This window comes from Oxyura jamaicensis, chromosome 2 (assembly GCF_011077185.1).
Source record: "Oxyura jamaicensis isolate SHBP4307 breed ruddy duck chromosome 2, BPBGC_Ojam_1.0, whole genome shotgun sequence".
Classification (NCBI taxonomy): Eukaryota; Metazoa; Chordata; class Aves; order Anseriformes; family Anatidae; genus Oxyura; species Oxyura jamaicensis.
Window position 1 is genome coordinate 31,880,006 of NC_048894.1, and position 22,005 is coordinate 31,902,010.

Genomic DNA, 22,005 nt, shown 5'->3' on the forward strand with positions numbered 1-22,005 from the left:
TCCAATCTTCTGAAGAGTAGGGCAGGTTAACAAAATAGATAAAAACAAGAAGCTTTTTTAGTATGAAAGAAAGCATGAGCCTGTTTGTCTCTAACTTTTGAGGAAAAAACAGCTCCTCTTGTGGTTTTGGGAAATCACATGCATTTTTATTATGGTAATAATCAGCTATCTGAAAAAACACAGGCTTTAAAAAGCATTGTCAGTCATAGGACGTAAACAGAGCCTTGCCAGTTCCCTGTGGAAAAATGCAGTTTTCCAGTTCCTAACTGACAGGGTGCTATAGAAGGATTTTGGCAGAAATACTTTGGCTTAAAGAATGGGTATGTTCTTTGCTTCTGCAATGTTTGAGCACCCTTAAGGTGCTTGTCCTCCAGGTAGTATGGCGAAATGCACTGCTCTTTGTTCCCAGTTGACAGATGGGGACCAGGAACACCAAGAGTGTCTGGAATCTCAAATCAAATGAAAAAAAAAATCACTAGGGTATGGTATGTATTTAGTGAGTGTTTCCTTTCTGTATGCAAATTAAATGCAAATTTCCTTCTCAGTACTGCCATATGAAGACTGATGCAGATCTCACTTTCTGCCAGTGAAGAATTACATTGCTTCAGGTAAAGAGACTAATGTTAACTTGTCAAATATGGAAACAAATATGGTCCATGCTAGGCAGAAATAGATTATTGGCTCCATGTGATGATGAACAGCACGAGATGTGTTCAGGCTGGTTTGTTTTATTTTGTGTGAAACCATGCAATGACACCACGCTTTCAAACAGAACAAGGGTTCAATCTTCTTTCTGATTGGATAGAATATTATCATATCTTGTATCCAAAATTAATATCTGAGAACGGATTTATTAAGTGCAAAGATGGGCAAAATCAGTTCACTTCAAGTCTGTGTGTCAAGCAGAATAACATATAATAAGCATTATTGTTTATCATCCTTCTCTTGCACAGATGATAAAGATAGTTAGCAAACAGGGTGGCCAAGTGATATAGATTGTTTATCAGCCTTTCCGATGACGCCAGCACAGTCTGGAACGTCCCTTTGTCCTCTCAGTCACAGTGGTATGTTCTGATTGCTGCCTTCTCTAGGACAGGAAAATTACAAACTGGCGGGGGAGATTTCATGTGCGCATTGAAAGATGTGGAGGAAACAGTCTGTTGGCTGGACTGGGGAGTCAAGACTGAGCCTTTTCAGACTAAATTTAGTCTGAAAACTTAGGAAAAGTAAAGGCATGAGCAAACGCAGAAGTTGTAGATATTACTGAACCTGATATTCCATATTCTATGTAACCAGAAAGTGGAGAGTTTGTACTATGCAGAAATTAATTGAAGAACGCTGTTCTTTTCAAATGAGACCTTTATTACAAGACAAAGGAGACCTTTATTTACAAAATAATGTAATATATATCTTTACCATCATAAATAAAATTTGTTATAAACTTGCAGGTTTTTTAAACCTTTATGGCTTTTTTTATCATTATTATATTTTTTTATAGTGTTCAAAATACATCTTCTCTTGACTTTGTGCCTGTCTTTAAATGATGGTGAGTTTGGGTAGTCAATTATGTTGATCATAGATATTAGCTTGGAAGCATAGATGGTCTGTGAGTTATCTCTCTCTTTAAGATGCAAATCCTCTTAAATGCCTGTCATGCCACTTGTGAATAGAGCTCTGGGACAGTATAGCCCTGTCGGAAATACTTTGAACTACTCTCACTGTACTTGTGGCTTGATGAGATGGATGAACTGGTGACAATAAAGAGATCTTGCTTTTCTTGCTAGTACCTTTGGGATCGTGCTTTTATTGCTTGTGGGTTTGAGGCTGCATTGGAAAACCAATCTGGTTTCTTTTAGAATGAGCAAGTAAATCAACTTGAAACCTTGCCATGCTGGACAAGGAGAGAAGTGGAGCAGGAGCATGTAGTCCTTAATATGGTGTTGCCAGTGAAGCCTCTGTCGCATCCAGGCAAACATCATCCTTCTACTAATCATGAGTGCACTGAGACAGCAGGAGCGGGTTTGGTTTAGTTTTTCACTTGATGGATTTAATAGCACACGTCCTAAATAAGAGCATGTGTGGTGGAGAAATGGCTACTCTCTGGTTCCTGCACTGCCCCCGGATCATTCAGTCTGGCCCTCCACAGCTGTGGGTCGGTGTGCAGGGGATATTAGTAGTTACTAAGGGTCTACTGACCACCTCTGTACTATACCTTCTTTCACTCCTCACACCACAACAAGACACATAAAAACCCCTTAGCATCCTGTGCCAAGATCACGATCTTTGGATCAGAAGACGGAGTATCACAAAACAGCTGAGTGCCACAAAAAGAGCATGAGAAATGAAGGCAGTTACCAAACTTGCTGGTTGCTGCTGTCTGCAGGGCTAAATAACTTGGAAAAAAATAATAATAAAAAAATAATAAAATAAATAAATAAACTAGATGGAAGCCACAGTACTGTAAAAGACTGACGGATGAAATATTTCTGTTGGCAACCATCCTAGAGTAGTTCTTGTTGGTAGGTATGCCTTGGAGATTTCCCTTTGCAAATATAGTTAGTTGCTCAACTCCCCAACTCATTCATTTTCTGATGGGTCTCAGAATAACATACTGCCTGTCTGAATTGCTGGAGGCTTTCTGCTGCAGCTGAGAGGACACTAAATGAGCAAAAGTGAATGTAATGACTTAGGTCCCAAGTCGATAAAATACTTAATCATCACATGTTTTAAGCTTGACATTTGCTCATATACCTTTCAGCTTTAATCTTCTGTTTGCGTCAGTGTATGTTCACTTCAGTATTTGAGCTACAGTGTGTGATACCAATGGCTTAAAGTGTATTCTTTATCTGTTTATATTTTTATACCCACACACAAGATTTATACATTGAAGGCCTGTTGAGAAAAATATACTTTGTACACCTGTAAATACTGATTGAAAGAGAATTCTGTGATTATATAGCTTACAGTAGCATTTTCTTTGAAGCTGTCGAAATAAAACTCTATTCTGTATCACTTCAAATAAATTATTTCTTAAATGTAAGATTAATGTATAGCCTAAAAATATATAAAGGCATTTGTTCAGAATAGCAAGCAAATTAATATAGTAAAACAAAAGTATGATATTTTTAGAAGCATTCTTACTGGCAATTAAAAAAGGAAAAATAATGTTTGACCAAACTTAAGCCAGTTTCATCACACTTGCAATTTAGTTTCTGTTTGTTTGTTTGTTTGTTTGTTTGTTTTTCCCCAGCCTTATTATTACAGTATACCTATTTTTGGTTAAGGTGGTGCCCAAATTTGCTGCAGTCATTTATCAGATTACATAAAACCAGGCTAATATCTTTAGTTGTTTTCTTTTATCTTGCAAGACACAGAAATTTTCCTTATGGCAAATAAAATATTTGCAAACTGTGTGTGCACTTTTAGTTGTCCAAGTTTTTGGCCTCCTAGCTTTTGTTTTTCTAGCTTTTGTTTTCCTAGCTTTTGTTTTTCACTGGAAATCTGCCAGAGGTAAGGAGAGGAGCTGGAGAACACTATTAAGGCTAAAGATACACTAGGAAGGCTAGGTATTGTTTTCATTTTGTTTTGTTTTTCCTCTGGGCATAGTCCACAAGCGACGCATACTACCTTGAAAAGTCTAGCTTTGGTCTCTGGTTACTTATAGCCAGAACTGTCACCCTGTTTACAACAGCCTTTTGAAGACTGCTGAAGACATACTCCATTTTTCATAGACTAATGATAACACTTTAATTGCATTAACTCCAGATTAAAAATGAGAAAACATATTACACATCTCAGGGAAATGTTCTTAGCATTTTACTTCCTTCAGCTGCTTTAACAAGCGGCTAGAAATGAACTGCAGTCATGGCATGGATGGGCCAGCTCTCCTATGACTGATCGCTTACATGAGCCCTGACTTGTGTGAGAGTTTAAAATCTCTGATTAGTTGATTGAAAAGTGTTTTTTTTTTTTTTTTTTTTTTTTTCCTGCCATTATCAAATGTCCTGCTGTCCTGTTCACTTGAGTACCAACTGACAGAAAATGAAGTGCTGCGTAGATAATTTTCATTAAATGGTGCTATTTTTAGAAAGGCCACAAGTCCAAGTTTGATTCTACATTTTGACCACTCAGAAGCTTAAGCTCCTCTCAAATAGTCTGCAATCTCTGCTTGTGCCATTCAGCTTTCAGCTTTTGCAAGCTATTTGTTGTTAATTCATTCATTTTTGGACTGCCTTTTTCCAGAAGCTGGGTTGAAGTGAAATATAGGAGCTGCACCACCCCAGGCTCTAGCACCTGATCAGAGTTGATTAGAATGAGACTGTTGTCTGAATGTGGATTCAATATATGTTATTCCAGATACCCCATGCCTTCACTGGAAATAATTAGTTCTGCCCTGTGTTTTTTTTAGCCATTGCATAGTGCTCTGAGGCTCTGATCAGTTCGGCAGTCTTTGTGAACAGTTCTCTTTCCGAGGAAATTGAGGCTTGGAACCAGCCTCGTCCCTTTGTCCTAGAGAGCATAAGCACTTGCTTCTTGCTCCCAGCCTGGGGCCAGAGAGGGACAGATGAGGGCCGTTTGTGTTGGCCCCTCTCTAGGACAGACTGCTGGGCATATTTTAGATTGCTTTGTTTGGATAAATGAACTCAAAGTATGTATAAAAGCCTTCTTGGGGCTGATTTTGGCCTTAGGAACAACCAGTTGGATTATGTGTATTTACAAAAATCAGAAAGATAGTCAGGCTTGTCACATGCTTTGGCAGTACCAAGGAATATTATGAAGGTATCTTCAGTTACAGTAAGTAGCTGCATTAAGATTTTCAAAGGGCTTTATGTAGTTGAAGGAAGAGGTTATATTTAGTTGAAGTGTGGGGTATTTTTCCTTTCAAAATGATGAAATCTTGCTTTCAATTATATTTTGATTTATCTTCTGTTTTGTGTCCCATACATTTCTTGATTTCATGAGGAAAATTAAAATCATATTGCTCCTTGGGAAAAATATTGGTTCTATTGAAGTGAGGCAAAACAACTGCAGTTCATCCACTGAAGTCACAGTTTCATCCTTTTTGCATTGCCCTAAATTTACTGGGACAGTAAGAACAACTCCTAAGCAGGCATATCAATAACATTTTGGTAAAGTATGCACCGCAGGTCTGTTCCTAATCAGAATTCATGATGAGGAAGGTTAGATGAAAACTGGATCTAGAACTGGGCTTAGCTTCTGCCCTGGTCCAACTACCCAGAAGGGTTGTGGTTTCATAACAACATTATTGACTGGTATGTGATGTGACCTTTTCATAACACAGAAGCAATCAGTTTGTTACAGCTCTCAGAGGCATGTTTATGCCTGTAACACTGCATCTCCACGTGCTTCAGTGCTCCGAAGTGAAGGGTGGATGAGCTGGGAGGGGGAGGAGATCTGAGCAGCCCAGCCTGGCATCTCAGACCTGCTCTACAGCAAAGGACCTTTTTGGTGTTTTATGTAAAATATTTTTTTCTAGGCTAAGCTTCCAGTGGTTTGCAGTTTCAGTTCTCTAACTTTTCTATCAAAAATTGTTTGATATTTAACAAAAACTCACTTTGACTTGCTTCAAAATTTAACAGAGAAATTTTAGTCCCAGCTACATAGGTAGCTTCATGGTATGGTTGTAGCATGTTATGTAAAAGTCACCTTGTCCCTCAGTGAATCCTAGTCTGGATATGGAAAGACCATTGTTTTGAGGTTTTATGATATGACTTAAAAGCCAGCTTTGAATATCAAAACAAAGCAAATGCTTTTTATTCTTCATACACATTTTTGTTTCAAGATGTTTACAATGAACTCCAGTGTGCTACTCTTGTAAAAATCATCAAATTTCATAGGAAGAGAAGTATTTGGGATTATCATTATCACTATTATTCTTTTTTAAAAAAAGAACATACCTCTGCTTTTCAGGAGACTGATTTAGAAGAAGAAAAGTTTCTGATGTAGGAAAAAAGTATTCTATGTAGTTCTTGTTATTCCTGTCACTTAAGCAATAATTCTTACTTAACTCTTGGTAGGTACCCCCATGATCACCAGCTCTGATCTGCATAACTTGGAATTCTACAGCAAAACCTACCTAAAGGTTGCTTTACAGAGGTGTTAGGACTCTCTTTCCAGAGCTGTGGCCGCTATTGACATAAAGCTCGTGTAAGCTACTGCAGTGGTAAAACATGTGTTTAAAATGTGTGTCCACTTGTGGCTTGAATTTTTCTAATTGATAGATTTTCATAAAACCCTTGTTTTGTAAAATAAGGTACATTTTACTACACCACTGTACTTAGTATCTTAGAGCTTCTGATTTCCAATGGTTTTATAAACCTATCTTATTCTTGTAGTGTGTCTATCCATCCTCAATTTTTCAGCAGTGTTTTTACAGTAGCTATGCTGTAACAAGTTACAGTATCCCCAAAATATTCTCTTTGGTATATGCTTATCACCTGAATACTCAGTATAGCCTACGTTGTATATCCATTGATTTTATTAGCCTTTGGTTCACAGTGTAATCCTAGAGGTCATATTCGGTTGGCTATCTTCTGCTGTGATCCTAAATCTTTTGCATAGCTATTGGTTTTCACAGTACAGTTCTCCAGGCAGCAAGCATGGCCTATGTTTCTTGGCTTGAAACTAAAAAAGCACTTACATCCATGCATATATTATGAGCTGGAGATGCTGTTCATCTTGGTTCTCCAGACATGGGAACTTCAGGCTGTTGTCAAGGAGTTATTCTTAGTGTCCAGCTTTGTTGAGCTGACCTGTGCAAAATACTCAGTGGAGGCACAGATTATTTGCTCAGTGTATGTGCAACAAGCTTGAAATGCCTGAGGTAGGCTGAATGTATTGCAGGCTGTCATAGGCTGTGTGCTCCAGGGCCGATTTATGTGTGTCCATCCAGGTGTGTCGAGAGCAGCTAGACGTGCCAGCCTCAGTGCACGTACGCACATGTGTCTGTCTAAGAAAGCTGGATGTAAACATGGAAGACTTGGTAAATCTCGTATTGCTCATGGCTCTGCTTGCTTCATTTATGGCATAGAAGAGGCAAAGTGCTTTGTTGGTCTGAGGCATTTATCTATCAATGCCTGACACTGCTTTTCACTATGGGGCTTGTATTGCTGATATGCAATATACCTCAGCCTTGTTGCAAAAGATTTAGATTTTAGTTCCAACCTGTTAAATAACTGTGTCAGTAGAATAATTGAATTGTGTCTGCATTTCCTATCCTAAACGTTATTTATTTACTTGATCTCTGTCTGTGTATGTTAAAGTATTTGAGGTTTTTGATGCAAGAAAATACCCTTGAATTTATGAAGCACTTAAACAAGTGCCTAACTTTAGCCTTGTGCTTATAATCAAGCACATGTTGCTGAGGTCTTGTCCTGAATCTAGGACTTAATTTTCAGGAGACTTATTTATGTGAATGGAAAGGCATATTTTCAGAGGAGAACGAAGTGATAAGTAATCAGCAGCCAGGAGAGCTAGTTCCAAAAGCCCTTAGCTCATTTACATGAGAAAGCTGAGCAGCTCTCTGTATTGTCATATAAAGCGATGTTAGAGACCCATTCATTTACCTCGTGCAGCACTCCTTATCCTCAAAACTTTGTGAAGTTTTATCCTCCCATTGTTTGTCACAAAATCCCCTGAAGCTATTGATATGCTTTTCTTTGTCCCAGGAAATTCCTTTGAAGCTTCAATTGAGCTTAAAAGTGTTTAGAACCAGAGTTTTCTCCACAGTTGAAAAATGTCCATCACGTGGGTTCTCGGTACTGTGAAGAAAAAGCAGCATGTATCCCTTCCCTGCACAGGCAATGCCAAGAAGCTGCTGCACACAAAACTAAGTGATGTCCCTTCACTACCACATCTTTCCAAGCAGAGCACGTGGATTGAGCCATCCATCTTTACTCCCCCAGGGCCTGGAATGTGCTCCAGGAGGGAGCAAACCCAGAGTGCTTGAGTATCTCCACTGGTTTCTTTCTGCTCCCAAACCGTCTGCTGCTCTGTGGTAATAGTCTTCTGCTGTTCATTAACCCAGCTAATCCTCTAGCATAAGCTGTAGTAATTTACGCTGGATGCTTGGGTTTCACATGGTACTTATGATATCTAATGAACTGTGGCTGCAGAAACATCTGTTCTTTAAAATAGGTCATTTTTTATTTTTATTTTTATCCTGGTAATTAGATGTACAAAACATAGTTAGGAGTTGTTTTGGTTGCAGAGATTAGAACGCAAAACTTAAGTACTGTAGTAGTCCAGATTTGGTATTACCTACACAAACTTAATTTAGCTCCACTAGTTTGTGCACTAGTTTCAAATTGGTGCATGGTATTACTTGATGATTTTTCACAGAATACTGGCCTGTTGAAAAAGTGACCGGAAGAAGGTTGTATGGGACATCTGCAAGATTTGCCGTATCCTAACTTAAGCATTTAACTAAAAACTCAATAGTATCTCTTTATTTATTTTGTATGTAATGTTTATATGATAAAATGAAGCAATCTGGCAGAAGAATCTATGTAAGAATTCATTTACAGGTAAGAAAACTGCCAAAGTTGAAAGTACAGTATTAATATTAATGAAGGCTAAGCTTCAGACGAACACGAGTGATAAATGGGATATGCTAAAAACAAACAGTAATATATTGTTTGCACTTAACAAGGAAAGTAGGAACAGAAAAGTGCTACTTAATTATTATGGTGCTGAGTTAATAATGCAGTAGAAATCTTAGCTCTTTCTAATTTGGGCACTTAATTTCTCAGTCTTTATGTTTCAGTAATGCTGTTTCCCAGTTTAATTTCCTCAATATTTATTTGTTTTTAGCAACTCAGAAGGAAAACAAGAGAAACACATTGTGAACCCCCTGTAATGAGATCTTAGTACTGCTAACATGCCTTACATTTTCCATAAAGTTGTTGATTGCATTTAGAGTCACCTCAGCAGTGCTAAATCATTTCAACAGTTTACTCTTACCTCTAGTGTCATTAAAGTTCTCCAAGTTTAGGAAATGTGTTTGAAAAAATAAGGAACAAAAAAAACTCATGTTCCTGTATGAAAATGCCAACTTACAACATGCATAGCTTCAAAAAATAAAAACCAGGTTTTCTCCAGGCATGAACCCTTTCTCCTTCCCCTGTGGGACTCTAAAGGAGCTATTTAAAACCATACGATCATGCAGTTAGAGACTGGGCTGACTCAGCAAAGCATTTAACTATATGTTTTAATTCTATTGCAATCCATAGAATTTAAGCATGTGCTTAAATATTATGTTGAAAAGGCATGGATTTATGCAAGTGTTTTAAAGCTGAGCATGTACCAAAGTGATTTTCTGAAGAAGGCCCATAAGATCCCAAGTTGGAAGAACTGTAAATGCCCTGTCTTTGGGGTGACTGACGTCATAAGTAAAATATTTATATATATATATATATTTATATGTAATCTCAAATACAAAACATGATACAGTAGTCATTATGGTCTGTGAATTAGCTAACAGCATAATTTTCCTGCCATTTAAAAATATATATGCCAAAAATTAAGAATGCTTTCAGATAAGCATCTGAATGTATATTCTCTACTCTTGAATTTTCAAGTTTGCTTTTTGCCTTTTTTTTTTTTTTTTTTAGTCACAGAAGTATATGAAATCAGACAGACCTGTGAATGTTATCTTAAAAAATGCAGCCACATATACAAGGACTTAAAAACACATATGGGTACCTAATACCAGGATCCCACACTCCAGAATTTTCTGTGTTATGACCTGTTTTTAACTTATTCCTGCAGTGTTTCCCTGTAATATGAGACTCGATTATTTTGAGGCATTGAATCACTAAAAAGGGTCATGTTCTTGTTGGCTCAAGGGCATAAGCAATTCCATTTTTTTATTTACTTCTGTCTATAAAAAGCTTTCTCTGTGTTAGGGAAGATTGCTGTTTCTACTGGTGATTCCCCTTGCACCCTTGTTAGACATCTTCTGCCCTGTACCATGCAAGTGCCTTGTATTTCACACAAAACATTTTTATTTTTTATTTTTTTCTCAAGATATAAAAGAATATTTGCTTTTTCAGCCTTCTCAGTTGAGGTTATCCACTTCCTAACATTGTTAGAGGCTGAAATGGCTCCAGCATCGATGGTGTTGCAGGGGTCTAAGCAGGTCTCCTGGAGCTCTTTGGGAGCAGCACCAGGACCTGGAACCCCTGGGGCACTGTGGATGAAGCAGAGGGACCCAGCCCTTCTGGGGACCAACTGGAATCATCGGTTACTGAGTAGTCTGAATCCCAGATAAATTTCTAGCACTGGCCCTGACAGTTCTATGAGTATTTAAGTGTTCATGATACCAAGCTGCCAGCTGTCAAGATGACCTGATACATGTGCTGCTCATCCTCTGGCTTGCACTGTATCATCCTACCTGTGTCAATGCCCCTTTGCAGAGTCAGGTTTATGCTGTTTGCAGAGCTTTCCTGCTTCCACAGAAGTACTCGTCCTCTTTGCCTTTTGTGTGGCAGGACTCTTCCTCTTTACAGTGTGGGAAAGGAAAGTTCATGTGTGTTTGTAGTAAGCTGGGTGAAGAGGAAAGATGAGGAGAGGGGGGTGTTGAGCAGTGCTACGTGCTAACTCAAGGATCCCATGGGGAAAATCCCATTGTCAGCTGCTGCAGTCTCCATCTGCCCAAGGAACAGATCCCAGCCCACAGTAGGTCTAGATCATTTGGCACATGCAGAAGGAAAAGGTTTGGGATGAAGGGAGCAGACTTGAGCTGCACACCTCCCAGGTGCCATACATATCCCAGGTGCCAAGTATCATATAGTGATGTCACAGTTCCTTGCTTTTGAGAATCTTTTATTTGATAACAGAATTGCGACAAGTTAAAAAAATAATATTGCCCTTCACTGCAATCTGTTTTGTTAGTTATAGCAGACATCCAATTTTGGGCTGAAAGGCAGAACTGAGCTTCAAGTGTTAGGCAGCATCCTTGCATCTTCAAGCACAGCTGCTTGGGATAGTTCGGGATTTGGTCTATCTCTAGAAATCTCTGAGACAACCTTTGCAACGGCTTCCTAATCCCAGTGAGTAGTTGTGTTCCTGTTGCCACTGTTCTGTTCCTCAGGGCCAGGACAGGGAAAGGGACTCAGAACTTTGGCACTTGTGTGGCCAGGGTGCAAGAGTTGTATGGGTAGGTGGTGACAGGCGTTGGTCACCTGTGTAGCAAGCAGCATATCGCAGAGCAGGACGCCAGGGAGGTAAAGTATCACTGGTAATAGTGGACTGAAACTTTCCTTACCTACATGTGGGAATATTAATCAGCAAATAAGCTATGCAACTTTTGAAATGTCTTTATGAAAAATGAACTTAACAGAGCATGTATGAAGCCTGCCAGGACACAGAGCAGCATGGTGCTTTGCTCTAATCTGCAGTCAGACGCTGCCGTTCTGAAACCGCATCACCTCGTCACACTGAGAGAGACGCAGTACAAATTGCCTAACGCTGCTGAAGATAAACGCGAGCCACATTTCAGTACGCCGACAGCGTGCCGCACAGTAGGCAGGCATGTCGAATATGCTGTGCCACAACTGGTGCCGGACTATAAGCGCTGCACCAGGCGTGCTAAATATGGAAGCGCTGCTTATAGCCGCGAGCAGCGGCCCAGCTGCCCCGTCACCACGGGCCTGCGCCTCCGGCCTGCCCAGCCCGCCGGCCGCCCGCGGGCCACGGAGCCCGGGAAGCGGGCAGCAAAAATAGCACCGCGGGATTGCTGTGCGTGGGCGCGGCAGAAACCACGCTGCGAGCAAGAGCTCCCAGCGTTGTTTTGGAAGCGATACAGAGGCCTTTTCTCTCTCTCTCTCTTTTTTTTTTTTTTTTTTTTCTTTTCTTTTCTTTTTTTTCGCTCGCTTCTCACCCAACGCTGCTGGGCAAGGGGAGGGCGGGGGGAGAGGAGCGCTGCTGCCTGGGGTGCTCGCCCACCCGCCCTTGCTTTTTGTCACAGGAATAGGCTTGGCAGCAGGAAAGGGTTAATTACGCTTGAGGACGAGGGAGGATTGCAGTTTGAAAGACAGAGACTGGACAGCTGTGTTTGCTGTGGTATTTTTAAACGCATTAATGCAGGCTCCAATCACCCGGCCGCGCTTGACCTATTTTTGGCTCAGGCCAGCCATTGTTCTATTTCTGCCGCCGCTGGGCCACGCTGTTGTTGATTTGAATGCAAATGAGTTGTCACTGCCCCGGCCAACTCCTCCAGCCGGGCTGAGGGGCGGCCGAGGGACCGCGGTGCTCGTGGCGGTGGGGTGACGGGAGCGGAACCCGGTGGGGCCAGCGGCCCTGGAAACGTGCTCGTTGGGTGTGCTTTGCGAGAGGCTGCCTTCCCCCCCGCACACACACACACGTACACACGCACACGAGAAAGCCTGAAGCACCGAGATATTTCTTCTGCATTTCTTCTTCCACCTGCTGTTGGCTTCCAGAGCACAAGTGCTCAAACTCAGGGGTGCACAGTCCAGCGTGTGCTTCCTGCCCTCTCGCAGCTGTGTAAAGTGGATTTTGTCTTTTCTCTCTTAGTAGATACTTGTACAAATGCTTACACATTGCTAATTACCGAAGTGTGCTGTCTGACGAGCCTGGCTGGAGGAGGTAGGACGGCAGAGGGTCGTGCCTGACGCCCCTGTACAAGTGCAGTGATGACTCTCTCGTGTAGCTGAAGTGCAGACTGGTTGGAATATGCTGCAGACAATTTACGAGAGTGAATCGTGTTTTTCCTCAGATGGGGTTTCTGGACGCGAACAGCTCTTGGCTCAGCAAAGAATGCACAGTATGATCAGCTCAGGTAAGAGACAGCTCAGTACCTCAGCCTCCCCTGCCCGCACCGTGGCTTACCGAGAAAATACAGCCCGTCACAACAAGAAAACACCCCTCCTATAAAGAGCTGACTTGATTTTTGTGGGCTTTATGTAAGTTGTTGTTAAATAATTATATCTACCACGGTATGTTAGATACCAGCTGCTGCTTTTGTGGGAGTTCATCTCCTTCAGTCTGCTGCTTTCCAGCAAGAACAAAATGCTAACTACTGAAATATAGTTGGGATTTCCTTTTTTGTTCCATTTGTTTTGTTGTGTGACTGCAAAATGGGGCTTGTGGTATGGGCTTATTCACAGAGAGAGGTTTCATCAGACAGACCATATCAGGAGGCTGCAGTTAGAGCCCGTCACAGACAATTCTCTTCATATGTGATTCTGTAAACAGGATTTTGTCTTTTTGTGAGTTTCGTTTTCTCAAGTTTACACACAAAGAGGTTTTTATTTCAATCCTATTCTGCTTTCATTACAGGGTTACTTTAAAAAGAATGCTAAAGCAAGTCAGTCTCTTCCATATGCATGGCTTATTTTGTTACTTTAAAAATATTTTGGAACCTGACAATGGTAGTCAGAGGTAATGACTCACTGAAATGTAAATTAGATGTATTTTTAATGAAGGTATTTCAAAGCTCCTCTGGTGGAAAATTGGACATTTCTTCATGTATTTGAAGCTCTCCCTTGATTTTCTAGTTTCTCTGTTAGCTGTTTGAGACCTGAAAGTGGTGTCTTGTAAATGAATTAATCCAGAAGAACTGTAGCTGTTCAGATGAAACATCATTTTATACAGTCTAAAAAAGTCAAAATTTCAGGTTACTTTTGCAACTTCTCTCTTTAACTCTGTGAGTTACAGTTCTATTTTCATTGGGCTGAGGTACAATATTAGCTGCTTTATATCTTTTCAGTCATAGGTTTCCCACTTTGTTATTCATAAAGTTGTCTTTATAGAGAACCTGTAAGTAAACTGTAGTGTGAATTATTTATAGGTACTTTAGTCTTAGTGTATCCACACTTTCTTTCTCTCTTCTCTTTCTCTCTTCTCTTTCTTTCTTTCTTTCTTTCTTTCTTTCTTTCTTTCTTTCTTTCTCTTTCTTTCTTTCTTTCTTTCTTTCTTTCTCTCTCTCTCTCTCTCTCTCTCTCTCTCTCTCTCTCTCTCTCTCTCTTTTTTTTTTTAACAAAACTTGTCAGTGCTTCCCACTTTTAAGCACAAATACAAGTGTATACCACAGATCTCTTCAGGTATTCCCTGCTTTGGTACACCTGTTGAGTCCATGTTTGTTTGTTTTTGAAAAGTTTCTTTTCCTGCTTTATAGAAGAACTTCAACTTTTACTTGTGTTTCTTTCTTTCATACAACTGAAGAGCAGACTTATGGTTTCAGATATTAAAATAAATTGTGAGAGATTGTGTCAAATGGCAATATCGTTCTTGTTAAGAAAGACTTAGATGTGTCTTAACCTTATGATTCGTGTTTTTCAATTCAGAAAGTCATAAAACTTCATAATAATGACAGGCTGAAGGAACAAATGAGAGATTGAAGAGGCATTAAGTGCATGTTAAAATAATGAGAGTACCTAAGGGGACTTCCAACTGGTAATGTTTAAGATTGGTGATTTTTCTCTTCATTTATAAAGCAGCTGGGTTGGTTTGTTTCTTTTTGGATCTCTCAGAGAATTTGCTATTTCTTTAACTTTTTAGAATAGATTTTGAACACCAATTGCAGTTTCTTTATCAAGGACAGAAATCAGGTGAAATAATTGTTTACAAATACGATCAAGAAAACTCTAGCAAAGACAATGAATAAAAGCAGAATGTTCTCTGAAAGTGTTACAGTTCTGCAAACTTCAGTGTTGATGTCACTGAAGATGACACTTCAAGAATTATTGCTTTTCCAGAACAGCTCAGCAGGTGTCCAGTGCTTTGTATTGATCACAGAGATTAGACTGACCACTTTCCCCTCCCTTCTGTTTTTTAAATACTATATATACTATGTCAACTTAAAGTTATCTGTGTTTACAAGTGAAAACCTGTTTTTTTTTTTTTTTTTTTTTTTTTTTTGAAGCTCACTATGGTACCTTGTAACCACCTACTAATGTTTTTCGAGTAATAGCAATTTCCTCATTTGAAACACAAGAAAAGGAGGTAATTTACTGTAAGTTTTTCTGCTTTTCTACACTGGAGACAAGAATATCATGTAACATTTAATTTTCATCTGATATTAACTTAGGTCCATATAACGTATACATTTTCCTCTGTAGCACTAAGTAGAATAGGGATTTTTTTAAATTTATTTTTTAATGTGGTCAAGAACATTATCAAGGTAAAAGATGTTTAAATACATACTCTGTAAAACACAAAATGTTCTACAGTGTTTCTATTGGCTTTTGAGATACACAGACCACAAGTAGTTGATATTATGTACATAGTCTGCAGTTTAATTCATGTCACACGAAACCACAAAGTCTGGTGCTGCTGTCAGTTACCTTCAGTTCCTTTGAGTTCAGGGTCTTGCAGGATCTGGCCTGTTAACATTTTATGTGTTGTGTCTATGCTGCATATAGTAGAGAAAGGATTATGCAGGCTATAACAATGTGCTCTAGTGATTGGAGTAGCTAAAATCAGTCACCTTAATTTTGTCAACTTACTTTAAAGTTATCTTCACTTACATGCATTGCACGGGTTAAAAGTTGCACATATTTAAGAAAAGAGCAGATCCTTGAACAATTACAGCATGCACCCTTGATGTTCTTGAAATCTTGGAACAAGCACAACTTAAGCTCTCAATGGATCTTTAGCTTTGCTAGTTTCCAGATGCAACGGGCATGTATTATTCAACTCTAATTGTAAGTGGACTGGAGTCATCCCCAAAGATTCAATGGGCAGTGGATACATATTTGCAAAGCAAACTGTCTAAGGAATTTATGACAATAGCAGGTGTAGGAAATACTTCTGTCATGTGAAAGCAGTTCTTCTGGTATTCCCTCAATTACTGCTTTGCCTGTCTGTCTCCATCCCTGCTTGTAAATCATACTATGAATGAGATGATCTGGATAGGTACCAATCAGAAGTCTAATTATGAATGGAGCAATCTAGATCGGCACTGACTCAAGAAGCTGTGTAATTTGCAGACACCTACACCTTACTGCAGAGAGCAGTTTGAGCTATCTTGAGAAGACTGAACTAGATTCTTCCATATGGTACTGTTGCTCTAAAATGCAGCAGTAAGTACGGTCCATTGTTATTTAAGAAAATGATGCTGATACATTCTTATCTGATACTGCAATTATTTTATTTTCAAGATTAAGAAAAATATCTGGAGTCTTAAGTTTCTTATTTAGATGGTACCATTTAACTATGTTATTGCTTTTATTTTGCACAAAAAGTCTCAACTTCCATGTGTGTGAAATACTACAATGGTCTCTAGCATTCAGCTGGGCTCTTATCCTACCACAACATGAATAAGAAACTATAACCACTTGAAAAAAAGCCTTTGGTGCAGCATAGTCCTTGGCAAGAAGAATCTTTCATGTGATGCAAATAACTAATACAGGACTGCATTAATCAGCAGCTAGACTTCAGTTTTATGAAGAAGAGGAAACAACCTACCCAGCCCTGGCATCTGTAGTTGTGTGACTTTAAGAAGCAATGCCAAGATTATTAACCTCTGGTGGTTAAGTATACCGTGCTGTCTTTCCAAAGGGTAAGGTTGCTACATTTGCTTTGCTAGCCATATTTTGACATTGGCCCTTGCATTGGCCTTCCTAAATTCCACCTCAGCTTTTATTGGATAAGGCATGCTCTGCTTCCTGCCCAAAGCAGCAGTGTTGAACAATCAAGAGTTCAAGGAGATCTGGAGCTTAAAGCCTTGGCTTGTCACCGAATTGACAGGTGACCTGAGCAAGTTACGTAATCCTGCTTACGTCAGCTTCCCCTTCTGTGAAGTAAGGAAAATAATACCTGTCAGGCTCAGGGATCTATAGAGCAAAACTGTTCTAAAGGGAATATAATGATTTGCAATGATTAATTTGATTGACTTAGTGTACCTACAGGCTTGCAAATTACCTGCGATTTCGCAAATGTAGTAAGTGAACGTAGTTAGAGTATTTTATTCTTTGCGCTGATCAGGAAATTCCAGCTGTGACTCTTGAATATAAATGACAGAATTGGTGCTATATGCATTGTGTCATAGGTGGGCTGATGGGTCCTTTTCAGATGTCTTCCCACAGTAAAACGTACAAAATTTATCTCATATGTTGTAACTATGGTGTGGCTGCAAGACCACCATGCATACATCTTTGTATGTATGCATTTATATCGCTTTCAGGGAATATTCTTTGATATTTGTTGTCCCATTTTTTTTCTGTCCAAATAAACCTTTCATCTGTTCAGCTGTACTGTGGAGAGGTTGCAAAAAGCAAATTCCTATAAAGGCTTGCTCTGACAGGCATGAAAAACTTGGAATGTCTGCATATTTGAATCAGGTAACGAGAACTTTTACAAATTAAAAAAAATATATAAAAATCTTATGCATGTGTTATTTCAGGCAATAACTCTTCAGAGTGCGTGAGAATAGCAGAGGATATGCAGATCTTTTACTTTATGATTCTCTTCAGGGTAATGAAAAAGCAGTGTGTGAAACAGCTTGGTTCAGGGAAGTTCTAGGCAGCAGCAGTCAGGAGAGACTGTTTTCAGTGCCTCTCAAATATGTGAGACAGAAAAGGAGCTAGTTCTTCACAGAAGCTTGAATATCTGAATTCATCATTACAGAAGAGCATGGCTTAGCCTTAATTAATACAAAGAGAAGAACAATGCCAACCCACAGTCCTTGTGTAATGACAGTCACTGACCTGAAGTGTAGGCCTTGCTCCATCAGGTGCTGGACAAGACTTTGGTTATCAATTCACTTGAAGAAAAGTGTAGTAAAATGGAATGAAGCTGCTTTTTCTGCTTTACGTTACTTGGAAAAATTTTGAATGCAGGCCAATGTTGCCAAATTTGTGTGTCTTCTAATGCTGTAGTGCTGCTTTTTTCCCCCCTCTTTTCCCTTAAGTCACAGCTTCTGGAATCAAGCAATGATTACCTGACAATCTTACTTTGCATTAGAAGATATAGTTATAGGCTGTGGAAAAGGACTGAAGCAAGAATTTCAAAGTACAAGAATTACAAGAATAGCAAGCTACAAATTCTGGAAAGTAAATAAAATTGTTCTGTAATTGTTTTTAAAACCTCTTTGAGCTTCTTTCCTGATACAATTAAACTTTGCATGTGATACATAGGTTCACTAGCACTGGCACTGGAACAGCAGCTCCCCTCTCTTGGTCTGTTGAGCTTAATCATTTACTTGTGAACGAGTTTTTTTACGTTAGCTGTTTATTTTTTTAGCTGTTCAGCTTTCTTATATGTAGTGGTTTACACTGTGCTCAAAGGGACATGGTATCATCCAGTCTTTCCTTGTGTAAAACTGTGTATAGAAGCCATTTGGTTCATTAAGATTACTTTTGGATATGAGGAACACTTGTAACTGCTCCTACTACCAGAGCTTTCATCAGACTTCTATTTCTATATCAACTGCCCAGCCCCTTTTTTTCTGCACAGTCTTTGCAGAGAAAGCAAGAGCTGTGAGAAAGCAGAACACTGAGCTAGCTAGTCTGCAAACATGATTTGCTCCCGCTGTGTGTATTTGCACATATGTGTATATGCAGGGTAATTTCAGGGTTTGGCATAGAAGGTGGGCAAGGTTACAGGTGTGATTGCATTTTAACCTTTCCCAAGTACTGTTTTGTTGTCATTTGATGGGTACAATCCAAAATATTCTAGGAAAACTAGCTGGCAGATATTATTGTTAAATGCACGAAAATCTAAAGTGCCCTGTTCAGTGGATCTCTTTAACAGCCTGACTCCTCTGGGTCAGTTATTCTTAGCCTAGTTATTTTCATCTTATGGCATTACAGGTCTAAGATTAGCCTGTTAGGCGTTATCATGCCATCTGAGTTACCTCCTAATATAACTGTACACCGGAATGATTATTTATAGATGGAGCATTCTGTCATTTTTGCTTTATTTCTGGTAGTTTAAATAAAGAAGAGCAACATTCAAGAAAAACCACAGATTCCTTCCTGCTGCCAAAACAACATGATAACTGCCTGCTAAGGGGCAAGGATATTGTTTCAAATGTGTGCGTGCAGCAGATGCAACGTACTTTTTATCTCCTCCACTTCTGCTAAAAGAGAGGCACCTCGGGATAGCACTCCTGTCTCCGCTGGAGGAGGGAGTGGGGTGCCAGCTCCATGCACCCAGCCACTGAGGGGACGGGCTTGTGGTCGGCGATGAGAACAAGGATATCCAGGATCTATTTTTAGGGACTGGCACTGTCAAGCTCCATGTTCAGTGCGAACATGTCACATAGGCATACAGCTCCTCCAAAATGGACCCTTCTCATTTTGTTACATAAAAGCCATGGCTGCTGTTTAGTTAGCATCCTAAATGCATTTCACAGAACTAACAGGAAGCTTCAGCAAATTGACGCATTTTTAGCAAACCATTCTTCATGGCTGCTTCACAAACTATTGCTTCAGATATTGCTTCACAATATCTGCTTATTGGAAAACCTTAATCCTAAAGCAGGGCTGTCATTCAAAAGCGCAGTAAGGCACATTCTCCCCTAAGGACGTTCACTGGGATTTTTGTGTCTGTGTATGTTTAACTAGGAGAGAGCTTTTGGTGACAGTTTGATAAAAAGCAACAAAAATAATAAAGTGGCAGATCTTTAGCTGGGTGTTGGTGCAGCCTCCGAGTGCAGTTGTTGCTCAGGAAGCTGGCAGTTAATCAAACAGCAAAATGTTAATGCATTACAATAAACTAATCAACTCCATCTTTTCTTCTTCACCTTTCTGCTCTAAACGAGTGGTGTGTTTCTACCTCCGTGCACATTCTGGGTATAATCAGAGAGCAGCTAATCTGTCCTGTTTCAAAATGTCACTGGTGTCAGAAGGTTTGGAAAGGCAGTAGGAGCCTTTATGTGGTTGAACAGTGTGGTGCTAGTTTGGCTCTCCCATTACATAATAAGCAACTCTTTTATTATTATTTTTTTTGGACTTGCAGTTCCATACGTTACTATAAAGGTACTTTGGCATTTAGTGCAATCAGCATAGCCAACACATCTGTTTTATAAGTTTTGTGTGTCCTGGTTGTAAACTCCTTTTTGCTTCTGGAGTGTACTAACATGACAAGAGCTCCAAGAATGCAAGCCCTTTGTTGATGAATGTTCTTGAAATTCAGGATGCTCTGTGCTAATGGTAGCATGTTCCTTCTAGTAATGACACTGAGTGTCATCAAAGAGAGACAAGAGAAAGGGTAGAATGAATTCTTTTAAAATGCCAACTTTATAAAATCACATTTTTACAATCAGAGATTGCCCTCTTTTGTGATCCCTGTGGTTGAAGGTATGTGTGCCAGAGGGAGGGATAACAGCTATTCAATTTCTATGAAATCTGGAATGGAATAAAGAGAAAGCTTAATGTTAATTTAATAATTTCCTCCCATTGTTCTGTTCTTAATCCAAATTTCCTTTTTCTGTCTTGGTGCCCAAGGCCAACACCCTGTTGGCGTTGCAGAGGAACAATGTGAGGGGAAGCATGGAACACAGGCTGTTAGTGCTTCATCTTCTAGGGAGACTCTTTCTGGTGTTTGCTTCTCCTGTGTGACTGTGGTAAAATGTGTTACTGATGGCATTTTGTTTACCTGTTCACAACTCCCTTCCTCATGGAGAACATAAATTCTTAGTTCTCTTCATCAACTTGCTTGATCTCAAAACTTTTTTTTTTTTTTTTTTTTTTTCCTCCCTATGGATACAAAAGAGGTAACTCCTGGACTTTCAACTTTTTGATACTCTGATTTGAATCTGACATTGAAGTTATAAAATGCATGAAAGAATGCACATCTGGCAATCTCACCAAGAAACATTAAAAAAAAAATCCCTACTTTGGGGGGATTTATTGCTGAAATAAATAGTGGCAAAGTTAGTATTTTGAGGCACAAAACATTGTAAGAAATAACAGAAGGAAAATTACTTGTGTTTATATGAACATACCTGCTTTTACATGTAGATACATCTTGTTAAAGGACTGTATAGAAATTCCATAGATGCCTTAAAATTCTCATCCTAAAAATCCTTGCACAGCAGTTGCTGAAATCTGGTGGGAACCTAAATTCAGGAGAGCACTTCACCTTGGGAGTCCAGTAAATGCTCGCCAGCCCGTGTCGTGCATATGCTCAACAGTGTTCCAGGCTCAGAAGACAGATCTGCTTGTTCCCACGCACATGTCAGAAAGTTGGCATCCTTTTATTTGCTGTCACTGATTTTCCTGCAGGATCTGTTTCAGAAGTTTTGTTCTATTGTTTCTTTGAAGAATTGATACTGTTATCAGTTATCGTAGAAGGACTTCCTCTTGATTGCCTATGTTTCTTCAAGTTGTATGAGGGAAGGACTGGCAGAAGGGAAAGTGATTTGAAGGAAATATTAAAGAATGTTATAAATAGAGCAGCAGTGCAGAGATTAGCTATACAAGCACTTCCTATATTAAAATGCTGTGAGGGAGGATGGAGATGTAAGGGAGCTCTGTAGGAGGAAGAAATGAGGAAATGAGGGGAGAATGAAGCACTGAAGCACGTGCACTATCCATGAAACCAATAGAAAAAAAAAAAAAGTTAAAAACAATTAAGAAAACAATGAACTTTAATAGAAATGAGAGACATTTCCATAAAACTGTTTTTCCAGTTGTTAAAAACAGCTTCAGAGCACTTGTATGTAGGTACAAAGTAGGCTGGTGTTCAGGGATTTTCCAAACCATCATAAAGACTATTTTTTTTTTTTATTCTTCTTTTTTTATTTTTTTTTTTTTTTGTCTGAGAATAAGTAAATTGTTTGGGAGAGGGAGAGGTGTGGGACACTGAATCTGTTTATGCACATGCTACAAATTCTGCTCCATCTCACCATCCTAGCTCCCACCCCCCAAATATAGCTCAGCTTCCCTGGAGAACCTGCAGAGCGATCTCACCAGAGCTTTTCAATAAATCACTATTGTAGGCAGAGTTCTGAGTTTTGTGTTACTTTTATTTTATTTTATTTTATTTTATTTTATTTTATTTTATTTTATTTTA

At 39.3% G+C, this 22,005-nt stretch overlaps 1 protein-coding gene across 17 annotated transcripts in view; it reads left to right on the forward strand.

The window, feature by feature from the left end:
- Positions 1-22,005, forward strand: part of HDAC9 (histone deacetylase 9) — a 489,684-nt gene that overhangs the window by 185,870 nt on the left and 281,809 nt on the right. For 12 of the 17 annotated variants that reach the window (XM_035316622.1, XM_035316626.1, XM_035316623.1 and 9 more), the window contains exon 1: positions 12,637-12,823. The exons of 1 other annotated variant lie outside the window; for it this stretch is intronic. In XM_035316622.1, coding sequence (XP_035172513.1) covers positions 12,718-12,823 — 106 coding nt within the window. In that variant the 5' untranslated portion in view covers positions 12,637-12,717. 4 more of the 17 variants (XM_035316620.1, XM_035316616.1, XM_035316625.1 and 1 more) reach the window with 3 other exon arrangements.